This window comes from Schistocerca cancellata, chromosome 3 (genome assembly GCF_023864275.1).
Source record: "Schistocerca cancellata isolate TAMUIC-IGC-003103 chromosome 3, iqSchCanc2.1, whole genome shotgun sequence".
Taxonomy (NCBI): domain Eukaryota; kingdom Metazoa; phylum Arthropoda; class Insecta; order Orthoptera; family Acrididae; genus Schistocerca; species Schistocerca cancellata.
In genome coordinates this window covers 583,910,981-583,931,087 of record NC_064628.1, presented here as the reverse complement: position 1 = coordinate 583,931,087, position 20,107 = coordinate 583,910,981, and the positions used below count along the sequence as shown (strand labels likewise).

At 41.0% G+C, this 20,107-nt stretch overlaps 1 protein-coding gene across 1 annotated transcript in view; it reads right to left on the bottom strand.

The window, feature by feature from the left end:
* The window catches only part of LOC126175443 (protein arginine N-methyltransferase 7-like), a 108,346-nt gene that overhangs the window by 44,398 nt on the left and 43,841 nt on the right, over nt 1-20,107 (bottom strand). The window contains exon 3 of the mRNA XM_049922246.1: nt 13,669-13,890. Within this exon, the coding sequence (XP_049778203.1) occupies nt 13,669-13,890 (222 nt within the window). The remainder of the gene's footprint in view (nt 1-13,668; nt 13,891-20,107) is intronic.

Genomic DNA, 20,107 nt, shown 5'->3' with positions numbered 1-20,107 from the left:
CACATTTCAAAAGCTTTTATTCTTTTTTTGTCTGAACTGTTTATAGCCCATGTTTCTCTTCCATACACAGCTACACCCACTGCCAATAATTTCAGAAAGGACTTCCTGACACTTAAATCTACACTCAGTGTTAACAAATTTCTCTTCCTCAGAAATGTTTTTCTTGCTATTGCCAGTCTACATTTTATATCCTCCCTGTTTCGATCATCATCAGTTATTCTGCTTCTCAAATAGCAAAACTCACCTATCACTCTAAGTGTCTCGCTTCCTAATCTAATGTCCTCGGGAATGTCTGATTTAATTCAACTGTATTCCATTACCCTTGTTTTAGTTTTGTTGATGTTGATCTTATATCCTCCGTTCAAAACACTGTCCATTCTGTTCACCTGTTCTTCCAAGTACTTTGCTGTCTCTAACAGAATTACAATGCCATTGGCAAACAGAAAAGTTTTTATTTCTTCTCCCTGGACATTAATTCACACTCCAAATTTGTCTTGTTTCCTTTACTGCTTGCTCAATATACAGACTGAGTAAAATTGGGGATAGACTATAAACTGTCTCACTCCCTTCTCAACCACTGTTTCCCATCAGTGCCCCTCGAACCTTATAACTGCCATCTGGTTTCTGTACAAACTGTAAATAGCCTTTTGCTCCCTGTATTTCACCCCTACTACCTTTAGAATTTGAAAGAGAGTATTCCAGTCAACACTCTCAAAAGCCTTCTGTGAGTTTACAAATGCTATAAATGCAGGTTTACCTTTCCTTAACTTATCTTCTATGAGAAGTCATAGGGTCAGTATTGCCTCATGTGTTTGTACATTTCTCCAGAATCCAAACTGATCTACCCAAGGTCGGCTTCTACCAGTTTTTCCGTTATTCTGTAAAAAATCTGTATCAGATTTTGCTATCGTGACTTATTAAACTGATAGTTCGGTAATTTTCACACTGATCAACACCTTCTTCCTTTGGAATTAGAATTATTATGCTCATCTTTAGGTCTGAAAGTATTTCACCTGTCTCATACACCTTTCTCACCAGATGGAAGATTTTGTCATGGCTGGCTCTCCCAAGGCTAGCAGTAGCTCTAACAGAATGTGTTCTACTCCCCGGGCCTTATTTCGACTAGGCTAGCAGTAGCTCTAACAGAATGTGCTCTACTTCTGGTGCCTTGTTTTGACTTAAGTCTCTCAGTGCTTTGTCAAATGCTTCATGCAGCATCATATCTCCCATCTCATCTTCATCTATGTCCTCTTTCATTTCCATAATATTGCCCTGAAGTACATCTCCCTTGTATAGTCCCTCTTTTCTGCTTTCCCTTCTTTGCTTAGGACTGATTTTCCATCTGAGCTCCTGATATTCATAAGGGTGGTTCTCTTTTCTCCAAAGGTCTCTCTAATTTCCCTGTAGGCAGCACCTATCTTAATCCTAGTGATGCGTGCTTCTACCTCCTTACATCTGCCCTCTAGCCATTACTTCTTAGTCATTTTGCACTTCCTGTCAATCTCATTTTTTAGACATTTTAATTCCCTTTCACCTGCTTCATTGATTGGATTTATATATTTTCTTCTTTCATCAGTTAAATTCAGCATCTTTTGTGTTATCCAAGGATTTCTACCACCCCTAATCTTTTTACGTACTTGACACACTGCTGCCTTCACTATTTCAACTCTTGAAGCTACCCATTCTTCATCTACTGTATTCCTTTCCCCCTGATCTTGTCAGTCATTCTGTAATGCCCCCTCTTAAACTCTCTACAAACACTGGTTCTTTCAATTTATCCAGGTCCCATTTCTTTAAATTCTTATCTTTTTGCAGTTTCTTCACTTTTAATCTATAGTCCATAACCAATAAATTGTGGTCAGAGTCCACATCTGTGTTTAGAAATATCTTACAATTTAAAACCTGGTTCCAAAATCTGTCTTACCATTATACAGGGTGGTCCATTGATAGTGACCAGGCCAAATATCTCACAAAATAAGCATCAAACGAAAAAACTACAAAGAACGAAACTCGTCTAGATTGAAGGGGGAAACCAGATGGCGCTATGGTTGGCCCGCTAGATGGCGCTGCCACAGGTCAAAAATGAGGGTTCCTATTTTTAAAAAATGCAATTTATATCCGTTTGGCCTATGGCAGCACCATCTAGCGGGCCAACCACAGCGCCATCTGGTTTCCCCCTTCAAGCTAGACAAGTTTTGTTCTTTGTAGTGTTTTCATTTGACGCTTATTTTGTGAGATATTTGTCCCAGTCACGATCAATGGACCACCATGTATAATCAATCTGAAACCTTATGGTGTCTCCAGATCTCTCCCACATATACGACCTCCTTTCATGATCCTTAACCCTTAACTACTATCGACCAACTCTCAGACCGCTACTGATTTTTGTGTCGAGATATTTCTCACACCCCTGCAAAGCCAAATGGACTCTTCCATGTACCTTCCTATTGGCTGTCATGCTACACGTGCCAGCATTCTTGCATTGTTGGTGCTCTTTGTTTCGTAATTATTATCCTTGAGAGGTCTCACAGATGTACCATAGTGTTTGCTTGCCACATTTTTATTGCATGCTACTGTTTCTCCATGGCGGGGAAAGCTGGGCCTTCTGTGCAATGTGTGTTATGTGAGACAGATGTCTTCACTTGCAAGATGAGCCTCAGATACCAAAAGAAGAATTCGAAAATCAAAAAACGTGCACCTTTTGCCCTCCTCGTCTGAAGAGAAAAATGAGGTATCCATGTCAACAGTGTGGTGTTCCGATTTGTTTAGAGTGTTACAGGAAGGTCTGCGTGAAGTGTTTGCAGGTGGAAATTGACTAAAGTATGATTCAGTGGCACATGAGAACAAGTATTTAGTTTTTACTTGTAATTTTAGAAGTAAAATGGTGGCAAAGTTTCTCCATTCATAGATTTATGGACTGAAATATTCGCTCTACATTGCAAAGTGAGTCGTAAACTGAAAGCTGATTTCGCACACAATTTATCGTAAGTCATGTCGGATTTTGCCACCTAGTTATATTGCCAATTTGTAATATAATTCCTCTGATGAAAATCTGTGTGTGAGTAGAGAGCAAACTATTTGCTGTTATTTTCGTAACTCATAAAATAAAAATATACTCCAGATGTCGCTTTGTTTTAATTGGTGAAGTGTTTAAAATACCGCAGTGTTTTAAAAAAATCAAATTTCTACAAAAGCCACCTCTAAGAAGTGTAATGAATGACTGGAATTCAAGAAACTATATATATTCAGCAAAATTCTGGTTTGATATACAAAATAGAAAAATGCGGTCTGTGAGACCCCTCCATAGTAATTGTGTTCCTGTGAATGACCATAGCAGTTACGGGTTAAACCATGTGTTAGCTATGATTAAATTCTGTTCTATGCAAAATTCTACCAGGCAGCTTCCTCTTTCATTCCTTTCCCCTGTCCATATTTACCTACTACTTTTCCTTCTCGCCCTTTCCCTGGAAACGAATTCCCGTCTCCCATGACTATTAAATTTTCGTCTCCCTTAACTATCTGAATAGTGTGAGCTTCATGTGCATCTTGGATACAATAATGCATTCATTCACTATGCTGTTCATAATAGCTTATCTGCTTTTCTACTTTTTTATTCATTATCAAACCTACTTCTGCATTACCCCCTTTTGGTTCTTATATTTATAACCCTGATTTCACCTGACCAGAAGTTCTGTTTCTCTTGCCATCGAACTTTGCGAATTCATCCATTTCCCTTTTCAAATTCTCTAACCTACCTGCCCCATTACGGGATCTGACATTACACGCTCTGATCCATGGAATGCCAGTTTTATTTCTTCTGATAATGACATCCTCCTGAGTAGTAGCCCAGAGATCTGAATGGGGGACTATTTTACCTCCGGAAGATTATACCCAAGAGGATGCCATCCTCATTTAACCATACAGTAGAGCTGCTCCTTCCCTCAGAAAAAATTACGGCTGCCCCTTGCTTTCAACTGTTCACAGTACCACCACAGTCACTTTGGGTTATGTTACAAGGCCAGATCAGACTTTGTTTTATGTTATAAGGCCAGGTCAGTCAATCATCCAGACTGTTGCCCTTGCAACTACTGGAAAGGCTGCTGCCCCTCTTCAGGAACCACATGTTTGTCTGGCCTCTCAACAGATCCCCCTCCATTGTGGTTGCACCTACAGTATGGCTACCTGTGTCAGTGAGGCACGCAAACCTCCCCACCAATGATAAAGTACATGGTTTACGGGGCGGGGGGTTGACATTTTTCTAATATCCCGTAAAATCAGCTACTCCATGATTTGTTGGCCTATGTGTAAATTTTTAAATCTTTTTTGTAGTAACACGGTTCACGTTTACGTAGCACTTCACTTAGCATAGACCGGGACTGAGTCCTAGACAGGCCCGATGTTGACTGACTGGGCACGGCCCGTGCTGCCTGAGTTGTTGTTGTTGTTGTTACGCCGGCAGAGGTCGCGTCCGAATTCTCGTGTGCCCTCTGGTGGACGGGACTCTACTTGCGGCAACTACCATCCGTGACGCGCCGTGCCGATGTGCGCCTCCTACGATATTTCTGGTGGCTACTGCACTCCTCTTCCTTCGGGGGGTGAAGCCACTGTGATCCACTGCGTCGGAAGGTGGAGCGTCGTGCAGGAGTGATGACCTCCACGTCCATCGGAAGGCTGGAGTCGAGGGGATCTGCCAACCCTCGAGCCAGAACCTTCGAATACGGCTGGAAGTGACCCACACGAAGAGGCCCCCGTCGTCCCACCACCAGAACCCGGAACAGAACGGGAGACAATCCGTCGAACTCTGGATCCTGGTCCACCCCGGGAGGGGCAAGACCCAGTGGCGGGGACGATGGGGAAGGGACGACCACAGGTGAACCAGCCTGCTGAACAACTGGGCCGGCGAGGTGGGCAGGCTCTCGCTGGGGCATCGCTAATGAGGGCAATGCCGGTGCTGGAGCGACTGGAGGCTGCCAAGGCCGAGAGCCATCACAGTTCGGCAGAATCACAGGGGGGAGGGGTGGTAGCGTCCCCTGAGAAACCAACACAGGTGCCGGCAATGGGGAAGCTGGTGCCCAAGGGGTCGGAGAGTGGGGGCCCAAACATGGACGAAGCTGATATTGGAGAAAATATAAAAATGCAGTAAATGAAACAGGCAAAAGGGAATACAAACATCTCAAAAATGAGATCAACAGGAAGTGCAAAATGGCTAAGCAGGGATGGCTAGAGGACAAATGTAAGGATGTAGAGGCTTATCTCACTAGGGGTAAGATAGATACTGCCTACAGGAAAATTAAAGAGACCTTTGGACAAAAGAGAGCCACTTGTATGAATATCAAGAGCTCAGATGGAAACCCAGTTCTAAGCAAAGACGGGAAAGCAGAAAGGTGGAAGGAGTATATGGAGGGTCTATACAAGGGCGATGTACTTGAGGACAATATTATGGAAATGGAAGAGGATGGAGATGAAGATGAAATGGGAGATATGATACTGCATGAAGAGTTTGACAGAGCACTGAAAGACCTGGGTCAAAACAAGGCCCCGGGAGTAGACAACATTCCATTAGAACTACTGACGGCCTTGGGAGAGCCAGTCCTGACAAAACTCTACCATCTGGTGAGCAAGATGTATGAGACAGGCGAAATACCGTCAGACTTCAAGAAGAATATAATAATTCCAATCCCAAAGAAAGCAGGTGTTGACAGATGTGAAAATTACCAAACTATGAGTTCTCAGTGAGACCCTCAGCATAGTGGGCAAGGTGGTTCTTGTCACTGCAGATATGCCATCCCCAGATGGTCAGGCTGTATGGGAGCGATTTTTTGTTGTGGAAGCGATGAAAGTTGTTGAAATGAGGGTACTGTTGGTTGTTGGTGGGTTTAATATGAACAGCGACATTTAGACAACCTCAAAACAAATCCTTTCCTAATCATCCTAACTGCAGATAATGATTCCACCACTGTTGTTATGGATCACAGTGACTACCTGGCAGAAAGTTATTATCTGAGTCATCCACCTTTAAACTATACCAGAGTGATCCCATCTCAGAAGTCTAATGTAACTTCCAATAACTGCTTAAAGTCTTGGGCCCTTCCCAAAATCTCTCCCCTGAAACCTTCTCCCTCCTCACCTCTATGGCATCTCGCACACCCATCTTATACAGACTCCTCAAAATCCACAAACTCAACAATCCTGGATGCTGCTTTGTTGCTCCACTGAAAGAATTTTGGCCCTCACTCACCAACAGTTCCAATCAACTGCTGTAATATAGCCTCCCACATCAAAGATACCAACCCCTTCCTTCATCAACTCGTGGCAATCCCCACCCCTTTACCTCCTGGATGTCAACTAGTCACTGTTGCGCCACGTCCCTACATGACAAATTCCCTCATAACTATAGTTTCACTGCTATTGAGCACTATCTTCCCTAATGTCCCTCATACATCAATCCCACTACCTCATTTCGGATCCACTATACTAACTTTATCCTAACTCATAACTACTTCTGCTTTGAAAGAAAGGTATACAGAAAAATTGTGGCACAGCCATGGGCACCCGAATGGCACTCTCCTATGCCAACCTGTGTATGGGCCATCTAAAGGAGACCTTCCTAGCCTCCTAAAACGCCAAAATCCTGAACTGGTTCAGGTTCATTCATGTTATCTTCCATGATCTGAATTCAGGGTCAAGGTGCCATTCCTTCATTCATTCACAACCTCAACACCACCTCTCTCATCCGCATCAACTGGTCCTCTTCAATACAGCATGCCTCCTTCCTGGGCATTGATCTCCTACTCTCTGACAACTTCATCTATGCCTCTTCCATATTAAACCCACCAACTACAAATAGTACCTGCATTTCAACGGCTGCCATTCCCAGTATGCTGAGTGTCTCACCAAGGTCCTCACAGTCAGGCACTGTCCCCCAGACCTAGTTCACAAACAGATCTCCCATGCCATTTCCCCTCACACCCCCAGTCTTCTCACCACCCTCCCTTTGCCACCCAAAACCACCCTGAACTAGAACAACTGAACCACACCCTTCGCCAGGGACCCAAAATGAGGGGCAACCTACTCAAGATTTTTTCCCACCAATCCCGAAGTTGAGTTCCATTGGCCACCCAATCTCTACAACATCCTAGTTCACCCCTATGCCACTCCCAATCCCAACCCCTTGCCACAGGGATCATATCCCTGTGCCAGACCTGCCCAATCCACTCAGCTAACACTTCCCATCCCAGTCCTGTCACAGGTCTATCTTACACCATCAGAGGCCAGGCAGACCACCTGTGAAAACAGTAGTGTCATATACAGGGTGACAATTATTGAACTATATGAAAAAATACTTAAATTAGTTACAAACTACAGGCTGCACACACTTTATTCAACATGTAAACATCTCTGCAGATATTTGGATTCAGGTTATGACATGTTCGATATGTCTGCCATCGTTGGTGATGATGTGACACAGACGAATAGTGAAATTCTGCATGACCTGCTGAGTGTCGGAACATCAATGCTGTCAATAACCTCCTCAAAGTCTGTTTTTAGCTCAGCAATGGTTTTGAGGTATTGCTGTACACCTTGTCTTCAATATAGCCCAACAATAAGGTCTCTCATGTGCTCAGATCCAAAGAATATGGTGGCCGATTGAGGCCCCTTCCAGTGGCCTCTGGGTACCCCAGAGCCCAGAATGCGGTCCCGAAAGTGTTCCTCCAGGACATCAAACTATCTCCTGCTTCAATGGGAAAGAGTTCTGTCTTGCATGAAGCACATCTTGTCAAAATTGGGGTTAATTTGGACAATGGGGATGAAATCATCTTCCAAAACCTACACGTACCATTCGGCAGTCACCATGCCATTATGGAATACCTCACCAATTATTCCGTGACTAGACATTGCACACCACAGAGTTACCAGTTGAGGATGAAGAGACTTCTCAACTGTGAAATGCAGGTTCTCAGTCCCCCAAAAGTGCCAATTTTGCTGATTAATGGACCCATTCAAATGAAAGTGGGCTTTGTCACTAAACCATATTCACATCAATGTTCTGTTTGTCACTTCTGTGGACAATAGTGTTGGTGAAGCACAACCGCTGTTCTGTGGCTCTGGGGCTTAATGACTGATGGGTTTGAATTTTGTATGGGACGAGATGCAGGTCTTCAACAATAAGTTGTTGCGGTGTCTCCTGGTTGATTCCCGCCTGTGGTGCAGTTTGTCTGACTGATTCCCTGGGGCTGGTTTGAAACACAGTGTGTGTCACCTCGATGTTTTCAGGCATTTTTCACCCCTTTTTGGATGACTGACATTGCTAACACTGTCATCAGAACACTACCTATTCTCTCAAACTTGTGAATCAAATTCTTGATTGCTAGCACACTTGGGCCAGTTGTCTTCAGCCTGAACTCAGTTGCAAATTTCCTTTGAGCTGCAACTGGGTTGTTATTGCTCACATGGCAGGTCTTCACAAGTGCTATATGCTCAGGCATGCTGCGTGACATTTTCACATGCAAATTGCCAACAATAACAACGCACGTGTGCAAGCATATACCAATTCCGATTGTGCCCTGCAGCCAACCATGCAGTTTGAACTTTCTAACGCAAACCATTCAGATGTTATGATGATTTTATGTCACATAGTTCCCATGAACCATGGACCTTGCCGTTGGTGGGGAGGCTTGCATGCCTCAGCGATACAGATGGCCGTACTGTAGGTGCAATCACAACGGAGGGGTATCTGTTGAGAGGCCAGACAAACGTGTGGTTCCTGGAGAGGGGCAGCAGCCTTTTCAGTAGTTGCAGGGGCAACAGTCTGGATGATTGATTGATCTGGCCTTGTAACACTAACCAAAATGGCCTTGCTGTGCTGGTACTGAGAACAGCTGAAAGCAAGGGGAAACTACAGCCATAATTTTTCCCGAGGGCATGCAGCATTACTGTATGGTTAAATGATGATGGGTAAAATTTCCGGAGATAAAATAGTCCCCCATTCGGATCTCTGGGTGGGGACTACTAAAGAGGACATCGTTATCAGGAGAAAGAAAACTGGCGTTCTACAGATCGGAGCGTGGAATGTCAGATCCCTTAATTGGGCAGGTAGTCTAGAAAATTTAAAAAGGGAAATGGATAGATTTAAGTTACATATAGTGGGAATTAGTGAAGTTCGGTGGCAGGAGGAACAAGACTTCTGGTCAGGTGAATACAGGGTTATAAATACAAAATCAAATAGGGGTATTGCAGGAGTAGGTTTAATAATGAATAAAAAGTAGGAATGTGGGTAAGCTACTACATACAGCATAGTGAACGCATTATTGTGGCCAAGATAGACACAAAGCCCATGCCTACTACATTAGTACAAGTTTATATGCCAACTAGCTCTACAGATGACAAAGAAATTGATGAAATGTATGATGAGATAAAATAAATTATTCAGGTAGTGGAGGGAGATGAAAATTTAATAGTCATGGGTGACTGGAATTCGAGAGTAGGAAAAGGGAGAGAAGGAAACATAGTACGTGAATATGGATTGGGGGTAAGAAATGAAAGAGGAAGCTGTCTGGTAGAATTTTGCACAGAGCATAACTTAATCATAGCTAACACTTGGTTCGAGAATCATAAAAGAAGGTTGTATACATGGAAGAATCCTGGGGATACTAGAAGGTATCAGATAGATTATATACTGGTAAGACAGAGATTTAGGAACCAGGTTTTAAATTGTAAGACATTTCCAGGGGCAGATGTGGACTCTGACCACAATCTATTGGTTATGAACTGTAGATTAAAACTGAAGAAACTGCAAAATGTCGGAATTTAAGGAGATGGGACCTGGATAAACTGACTAAACCAGAGGTTGTATAGAGTTTCAGGGAGGGTACAAGGGAACGACTGACAGGAATGGGGGAAAGAAATACAGTAGACGAAGAATGGGTAGCTTTAAAAGAAGAAATAGTGAAGGCAGCAGAGGATCAAGCAGGTAAAATGACGAAGGCTAGTAGAAATCCTAGGGTAACGCAAGAAATATTGAATTTAATTGATGAAAGGAGAAAATATAAAAATGCAGTAAATGAAGCGGGCAAAAGGGAATACAAATGTCTCAAAAATGAGATCGACAGGAAGTGCAAAATGGCTAAGCAGGGATGGCTAGAGGACAAACGTAAGGATGTAGAGGCATATATCACTAGGGTAAGATAGATAGATAGATACCGCCTACAGGAAAGTTAAAGAGACCTTTGGAGAAAAGAGACCCACTTCCATGAATATCAAGAGCTCAGATGGAAACCCAGTTCTAAGAAAAGGGGGGAAAGCAGAAAGGTGGAAGGAGTATATAGAGGGTCTATACAAGGGTGATGTACTTGAGGACAATATTATGGAAATGGAAGAGGATGTAGATGAAGATGAAATGGAAGACACAATACTGCGTGAAGAGTTTGACAGAGCACTGAAAGACCTGAGTCGAAACAAGGCCCCGGGAGTAGACAACATTCCATTAGAACTATTGATGGCCTTGGGAGAGACATTCCTGACAAAACTTTACCATCTGGTGAGCAAGAAAGCAGGTGTTGACACATGTGAAAATTACCGAACTATGAGTTTAATAAGTCACAGCAGCAAAATACTAACAAGAATTCTTTACAGACAAATGGAAAAACTGGTAGAAGCCGAACTCGGGGAAGATCAGTTTGGATTCCGTAGAAATGTTGGAACACATGAGGCAATACCGACCTTACGACTTATCTTAGAAAATGGATTAAGGAAAGGCAAACCTACATTTCTAGCATTTGTAGACTTAGAGAAAGCTTTTGGCAATGTTGACTGGAATACTCTCTTTCAATCTTTCAAACTCTAAAGGTGGCAGGGGTAAAATACAGGGAGCGAAAGGCTATTTACAATTTGTACAGAAACCAGATGGCGGTTATAAGAGTCGAGGGGCACGAAAGGGAAGCAGTAGTTGGGAAGGGAGTGAGACAGGGTTGTATCCTGTCCCCGATGTTATTCAATCTGTATATTGAGCAAGCAGTAAAGGAAACAAAAGAAAAATTCGGAGTAGGTATTAAAATCCTTGGAGAAAAAATAAAAACTTTGAGGTTTGCCGATGACATTGTAATTCTGTCAGAGACAGCAGAGGATTTAGAAGAGCAGTTGAACAGAATGGACAGTGTCTTGAAAGGAGGACATAAGATGAACATCAACAAAAGCAAAACGAGGATAATGGAATGTAGCCGAATTAAGTCGGGTGATGCTGAGGGAATTAGATTAGGAAATGACACACTTAAAGTAGTAAAGGAGTTTTGCTATTTGGGGAGCAAAATAACTGATGATGGTCGAAGTAGAGAGGATATAAAATGTAGACTGGCAATGGCAAGGAAAGCATTTCTGGAGAAGAGAAATTTGTTAACATCGAGTATAGATTTAAGTGTCAGGAAGTCGTTTCTGAAAGTATTTGTATGGAGTTTAGCCATGTATGGAAGTGAAACATGGACGATAAATAGTTTGGACAAGAAGAGAATAGAAGCTTTCGAAATGTGGTGCTACAGAAGAATGCTAAAGATTAGATGGGTAGATCACATAACTAATGAGGAGGTACTTAATAGAATTGTGGAGAAGAGGAGCTTGGGGCACAACTTGACAATAAGAAGGGACTGGTTGGTAGGACATGTTCTCAGGCATCAAGGGATCACAAATTTAGCACTGGAGGGCAGCGCGGAGGTCTTCTGTCTCCCCCTACCGGTACCCTGCTACCCCTTCCCCGCTCCTTCCAGACTGCTGCTTCTAGTTTACGTAACAGCTGCATTCTGTTCCAAGCTGCCAGAGATGGTGGTCATGTGTGTGTATGTGTGTGTGTGTGTGTGTGTGTGTGTGTGTGTGTGTGTGTGTGTGGTGCTTGTTTGTGTGAATGAATGTGTGTCTGTTTTTTTTTTTTCTGACTTAGGCTGTGGCTGAAGGCTAATGTGTAAGTGTCTTTTCGATGTGCCCGTCTGCAACTTAAGGTGCCATCTTTACAGGAAGTAGCAATCTAACTTGACCTTATATTGTTGATATTCCAACCTGGAGTTTGCATTGTTTGATTGTTCCTTTACTTTACTGAAATCAGTTTCCATGTGCAGTTGATGGCTGGTTGCTGTTTCAAATTAAAAACTTTATAGTTCTCTAATTATACTTAAACTGATTACAACATTCATTACAACTTAGGTTAACTACTTATAGTTATACTGCTGTGAATGTTAACTGGTTAGTTCATGGTTTCTGAACAAGGCATAACCATCCACATGGCTTGTGGATAAGTAAGAGCTTTTTTCCTTAATACAACATTTGTTGTTTACGTTTTTTAAACTTTGCTCTAATATGTATTTTCTATTTGAATATGACTCCGCAACTGAAGCTGTTCAGTAATGCAAACAGAAATAAAATAAAAAGAATATTTTTCCATTTATTGATAAACCTTGTGGAGAATTATTATTCATTAAAATAATTTGTCATGGTTGTGAAACCAGTCACAAACAAAAACCTCAATTTTTTATTTATTATAAAGAGGACACTCCTATGAGATCTACATAACCTTAAATTTTCTTTGTCATCTCCTCCTCCTCCCCCCCTCCCTCCCTCCCCCCCCCCCCTCTCTCTCTCTCTCTCTCTCTCTCCCTCTCTCTCTCCCCTCTCCCTCTCTCCCCCTCTCATGTGTCTCCTGCCCCCCCCCCCCCCAAACACACATACTGTTAAAAATGAGACACTAGGATGAATATTACAACAATCAGAAAACATGTTCTACTCTTTAGCAGAGAATACATTCTAATCAACATTTGTGACAATTTAAAACTATTTGCCAGACTAAACAGTCATATACACGCCTTGTAATTTGTTAAAACTGGGAAACTGGTGTCGCAAAATACTAACATATACGTTTTGTTAAAGCATTATAAGTTGAAGAATCTCTGTATGAGGGAAGCAGCAGAGAAACTGAATGAAAGGGAGGTTTATGGAGCCTTGTGTAAATTGACAGCCAAACTTTGCCCAGGTGGCTGAAAAGACAGGATGTTGAAACAGCAAGCAGTGAATATTGAAGACCCTTGTCTTTTGCAGGCACGTGTAACTAACTGTGCTGTGTGAGTATGCCTCATGAAATAAATGTAACTTCAATTTCTCACCAGTTCTTCTCCATACATTAAAAGTTTCAGAGTGCCTCTTCTACAAATGCAACTGGACCCACATTTACTGTAGAGAGCATGTGTAATTCAGCTTAACCACAGCATTCGTAAAGTTCTGAAGTTAAGTATGTTTTTACATTTCTCACAAATGTTCACTGAAGAATATACTCTGTCAAACTGTAAAAAGCTGTCAACTCAATGACATTCCTGAGGCTTTAGTTTGGTTCAAATGTTCTTAAGTGTCCTTTCTCCTCGATTTGCTAGTGCTACTATACTGTGTAAAAGACTCTGTTACATTTGAAAGATATGGTGAACATTTCATGACAAGCAGAAGCTCTGAGCCAGTTTGTGATGTGGACTGAAATCATACAACTGGCAGTAAATTGCCCAGTAAAGGCTGGGCTTCAGGTTCAGGACCCAGTCCAGCACACAGTTTCAGCTTATCACCAATGTTCATTATAATCAATGTTCATCAGTAATTCCCTTCAGATATAACAATTTTTGAAATTATTGTTTGCAATATCAGTACCTCTAAAAGATGTTCATGTGCATGTATGAAAGTACCAAGAGCACCCTCTCCAATGAGTTCAGTGTCAAAAACTTCTGTTACCAATATGTTTGCTCTGTTTTCCATGTCCCCTTTAGCTCCAACTGTTATGTCTGTGGATCGTTTCATAATCAGTTTGATTTTGTCAGAGAGATTATTTTCATTTAAAACACGTTTTGCACAGTGTGCCATTGGAATAAAGGCCTGAAAAAAAAGAGAAACAAAATTACTATAATAGATCTACGCACTACTAATAATTGCAAACACATACATGTCTCACACACATTCTCACTCTCATTCTTTTCTTCCTATTAAGTAATTTTATTTCACTGTTGCAATTTCAGCACACCTTTTTTGATGTCTTCTTTCCTAATAGAATAGCATATATATATATATATATATAAAATATTAGACATTTGACCAACACTGTTACACTGTATTCTACACAACTGCCAATGGTATTACACTATAGGAATCTTCTTATACATTCAGATTATCTATAAGGTGAATAAAAAATAATGTCCACCTAAATCAATTGAATGTGTTCTCTGACTATACCATTTTAAGCCAAACAAACAAAAATCTATTAACCACTGTCTTTAGTTCTTACAAGCACAATAGTATGTGTTGAGTGTTCAATGCAGACTGGTGGGGGACAGACTGTTTTAACTCCAAATACCAACAGGAATTATGTACACATTTATCCAAATATGGAAATATCCGTGTTCCTAGTCGTAGTATCTTTTTATGACAGTTATTGTGGCCGTTTGTGACTGTTGTTTGTTTTGTTGTGAAGGAGATTAGATTCTCATCAAGTAACTGGTCACACACAACTGAGGCACAATGGCAGGGTCGTCTATGTTATTCAGTATGCCATGGTAACAGGGGTAGATCTTAAAACACTTAAAACAGGTTAATCTTTCATGGCTTTTGGACTGAATAAGGGATCTAGACAAAGTTATGGGTTAGGAAACTCTGAGATGAGATTCATAAGAACAATCGTCTGAGAGGATTCAGAAAAGTCATACATATTTCAGAAATGACAGATCATAGATGGGTTGTAACTGAGACCCCAGAATGATGGCACTTTTTGAGGAGATTATGTCATTTTACATGGGGAGAGAATGTGGTTGTTTGGATGATCTTCGAGTCTATATGCAAGGACAGCACAGAATAAAATTTTCACTCTGCAGTGGAGTGTGCACTGATTTGAACCTTCCTGGCATATTAAAACTGTGTGCCAGACTGAGACTTGAACTCTGACCTTTGCAAATTTATATCAGTGGAGACTCTGCTCCAGAGTCATTTCATTCAGGAAACGACCCCCAGGCTGTGGCTATGCCATGTCCACACAATATCCTTTCACCCAGGAGTGCTAGTCGCAGGAGAGTTTGGAAGGTAGGAGACAAGGTACTGGTGGAAGTCACTCACTACTGGATCCAACTCGGCATCAATGGATGGCCACACTTTTCTCCAGCTCTTCATTGCTGTAGCACTCTCCACTTTATCCCATGCTTCGGCTGCTTGGAAAACAACATCATGTATGTTAATTGCTTTCCACACCTTCAGTATAGTCTCGGTAGAGTTGGTTTCACTTCCATTCAGCAAGGAGATGAGAAGTGAATGTCGGTAATGACGTTTAATTGATTCCAAAATTCCACGGTCCATGGGCTGAATTACGGCTATCACATTGGGTGGGAGAAAGAGTGCTTGTACATGTATATCATCGGACTTTAGAGAAACATCTGAAGGATGACTGGGAGCATTGTCAGTTATAAAGATAGCTTTCAGTGGAAACTTTTTCTTCTTTAGCTCTTTTCTCACTGCTGGTACAAACGTTTCATTGAACCACCAAGAGAATATTTGTCTGTCCATCCACACTTCTTCTGAGCGCAATACTGCAGTGGTAGAATATTTGCATCATTGTGTTGAAAACAATGAGGATGTTGGGATTTTTCAATGACCATAAGTGGTAGTTCATGATTCCCATTTGCATTACAACACACCATTAATGTTACGTTCTCTTTCTGTTGCTTGTAACCACATGCTTCCTTCTCGTTCTTGGCAGCTAATGTTTTTGAAGGAGGCATCTTCTAAAAGAGACCTCTTTCATCAGCATTATACAAGGCATCAGCAGTTAAATCTTCTTCCTCTATTATCTTTCATATCTTGCTTACAAACTCATCATCAGCATCCTCATCATTAACTGAGCAACATTCCCCAGTGACTGTCAGCTGCCGAATGCCATGTCGTTTTTTCGCTTGCTGCAAAGAAGTTACTACCGCCAAGTTGTTTGTTAAATGCAGCTGCTTTTTCCTTTATAATCGGGCCACTGACTGGAATTCCTTTACTGCATTGCTGTATGACCCATTTATAAATAGCTACATCCAGTTCTTCATTCTCACTCTTTCGCATAACATTCCGTTTTCCCAACTCACTATCCGTTTATGTTGAGTACTGTCCAATAACATCATATTTCTTTTTGATGTCAAAAATAGTTGCTCATCCAACACTGAACTCAGCAGCAATGGCTTTCTGCGAAGAACCTAAATTTAACTTATCTAAAATTTCGAGTTTCTGCGAGGTCTAGCATAATGTGTTTCCTTTTAGAAGACATGATTCTGAACTGCAAAGAAAGCTGCAATTTCAAATACAGTATATAAAGCATTGTTTCACTAAGTATTGTTGCCCACGATACTTCGTTGTGCACGTGTTTTTGGATGTGCACAGGATTACTGAGAGGCCGGACTACTGAGGGCCAGATTAGTGAGAGTCTAGTGTATCTGTATTTATATTTGCAGGTCAGATCCACTGGTTTCGTGTACTACCATTCAGGTTAAATGTAAGTGCTGGAGTATTCATTACGGCTTTGGATACCATATTGGTTCCAGACCTATGGGAAAGGATAGTACTATAATTACCGTAACTACTTGGGAATAGCATTTAGAATTAATAGAGTGAGTATTAACAAAATATGCAGAAGCAGAAGTCACTGCAAATCTCTGTAAGTCTAAATTTGGTAGAATCACCGACTGGCATTGCACCTGATCTGGAGAAGAACTGATTTGATTTGCAATTGTCTTTCCCCTTTAAAAAAAATAATAATAAAAAAAATAAAAGTTCTTTCTAGGACTTGTGACTTTTTTCCAAACACTCATACTAGACCAGTTATCAAACACTGAGACTTTGTTAAAGGATTTCTATCTAGCGATAGACACATTGTCATATGGTCTGGGTGCTTGTCTCTTCCAGTTTGAAGAAACAAGGCAAACAAGGCAATACTGAAAAGTAAGTAATTGGTTTTGAAAGTTGAGTTTTATTACAGTGTAAAAGATCATACTACACAACAGAGTTGGAGGCATTAGCAGTTGTGTGGGCACTGAAGAAATTTCTTAACTGTTTACGGCAAGCATGTCGGCATCTTCTGCGGCAACAAGCATGAAGTTTCTTAACAACTTTTAAGTTATTACACGACAGGCTAGCTGGATGGAGACTCACTTTACAAGTTTAAAATATTGATTAGCTGATGCTTTATCACGATTACCCGCGTGTCTACCTGAATACAATGAATTGATGGAGAAATCCTCTGATTTTAAAATATTACTCATTCGCGTCAGGATAAATAGGCATTTCTTTCACAACCTGTGTACAAGTATGTCTAGGTTACAAGCCAACGACTCCAGGTGGAATTGTTTAAAACAAGAATTGCTGAACACTTTGGGTCCTGAGCCATTGCGCGCGGGTGTCTACCATAAAGACTGGCTGATTTTAACGAATTTTAAACTACTACAACTCATGAAAGGTTTCAGTTATAGCAATAAAATTACTCTTATTGAAAAACCTAGACTTCCTTGTTTAAAACCGTATATAATACCTTTCTCTTGAATTAATACATACTTTTGACAAGCGTTATTATTATAACATTGTTTTTGAAAAAAGAAAAAATTGGTCAAAGGTATATTCCTGTATTTTCTAGAAGGATTTTTTTTAATTTTACACAAAAATTGTAATTATGATGGATACAGTATGTCTTATCTACAGTAACCTCTTGTAACTATTTTAGGATGCAATTTTGCTCTTTGTGTGGTAAAATTTGAAGCGCGGCATTTTGCACAATGCTACTTTACATTCACTACACTGGTAGTTTGTGTCTTTTCGCCACACTTTGCCAGAAACTTCCTTATTTCCAAAAGTGTAACTCCTTTCCACTTTGATAATGAGCAGGTGGGTGAAAGGGAATTTGTGCTTCATAATTTCCTGATGCATTATTGAGCATGCAGGTTTGTTCCTTTATATGTTTCATCATACTGTCTGTCAGGAAAGATGAAAAAAATTCTAGAGGTGCACTGTCCTGGTCTAAACTGACAACACTGCATATTCCAAATTGTCCTGAGAATAGATTGATATCTGGTGCACGATCAGTAGTCGTCCAACCTTCCTCAGAATCAGTGCGGCGCGCACGTCTCGGCTTCCCCCTCGCCGTTAGTCTCAGTCGTTCTTCAGGCACAATATCGACGGGATTACTTGCTGCTGAAGTGCTTGGACACCTGCTCTCCTCTTCTGAGTCTATCAGAAGAGTAGTACTTGCAAATAAAATCATAACTACGTACTGAGAGTTTTTTCAGTGAAAATCTGAACAAAAATTATAGATGTTTTGTTGTCAGAATTCTTTACCTTAACTGCCAGAAACTTCTTCTTGAACATAGTCCGCATCATCATCAGAGTCATCTACAATATCTTCCTCTGACAAATCAACGTCAATTTCTTCTAAATCACGATATAACTCGCGAGCAATTTCTTCGTCCGTCAAGCCACGCTTCGCCATGTCGACACTACTGAGACCGCGCGGGAAAAAAATCACTGCTCACAAAACCCGACAAATATAAAGGGAAGCACACCCTTCCACAGCATGCCCGCACTATCTAGTGACCAATACTCTAACTACAATCCATGCAGCGCCTCCCAGACAAGCGGGAGCCGTAAGAACACACAAAGGAAAGAAGGGGAAGAACGAGAACACGCGCCCGTAAAATTACGGGCGCCGGACTTTTGGGCAGGTCGCGCACGCTCGTATTTTTACGGGCGTCAGCGCCTAAGTGTTAAGGAACAGAACACCAAAATTTCAGAGCGTTCTAAGATGTATAACCAAATTTTCTTCTAAAGGAACAACATAAATTCAGAATGTTGGAAGGTGTGTATATCAGCAGATTGCGTACAACAGATTATTGCCTATTGCATACACACTATCACTGGGGGCACTTTCGCTCCTTGAAATGTGCTAAGAAGGGCTGTACTGTTATTTTCCCCAACCTCTCAAGGTCCTTTCCATTCGCCTCTCTTCCTTTCCCTTTAGCCCTCCTGTCAGAAAAAGGAGCCACTGGCTCCAAAAGCTTGCCTAAGTAAAACCTTTTTTTATACGTGTGTTCTCCTGCTGTGGCTTTACGAGTAGATTTTGTTTTCTATCCATTTACTTTATAACTGAGATGTAATTCAAACCAAAGGTTTATGATACCAGTGGTATGTAAAACTGCACAGAAAGAGAATGTATTCTAATATGTAATTGTCAAACAGGAATTGTCAGTGAATGTGAAGGGTATTGTCTTATAGCTCTGTCACGGGCTTTCAGCTCAGGTTTTTCTATTGACCTGTGCCCGAGTGGGGGTGCTGAAACTGAACTGATTTCTGAGCACAGCTAAAACATTGTGACATTACCTTTCTAGCAAAATAAATGTAGCCTCACAATAGAGTGTATAATAGGATGAAAGAAATATTCATTAATTCTAAATGAGAGAAAACCTTAAAGAAGGAAAATCTAATTGAAATAATATCAGTCATACCATCGGCTGCAAATGAGAAAATTTATGATTATGATAATTGGAGACCAGATCATATCAGAGAATTTACACGGACAAGAAAAAAAAATCCTGGATTTCTCAGTTAAAAATGCACTTTTTCCCACGTGAAAATACTCTTCTTCTAAGGTGGAAAAATGGCACTTTTTCCATGATAACTGACAGGATACTTTCCCTTGGAGCTGCAAAAATATCAATACTTTGAATGGTAAAGGTTTTGTAGAGCAGCATGGAACTTCATAAAAAAATTGGAAAGATCTGTGATATGCAGCAACATTTATAGAGCATATTTTCATATTATGATACCCTGCACTTTTTTTGTATTCTTATTATGAAAGTATAGATAACAGGACTTCAGTTTCCAAAGCATTGACATTGAGACTGCAATGCACTTTTATAAGCCAGTCATATCTCATGTCACATGATCTCGCCACCCAATTACAGCAGATATTCAGAGCGTAGGACACGTGACGTAGTCAGCCAATAGCAACATCATTGTTAAGCACTGTGAACACACAAATAGGAAAAATTAGGCTTTCACATATAATATTGGTCTTGAAGCATAGTAA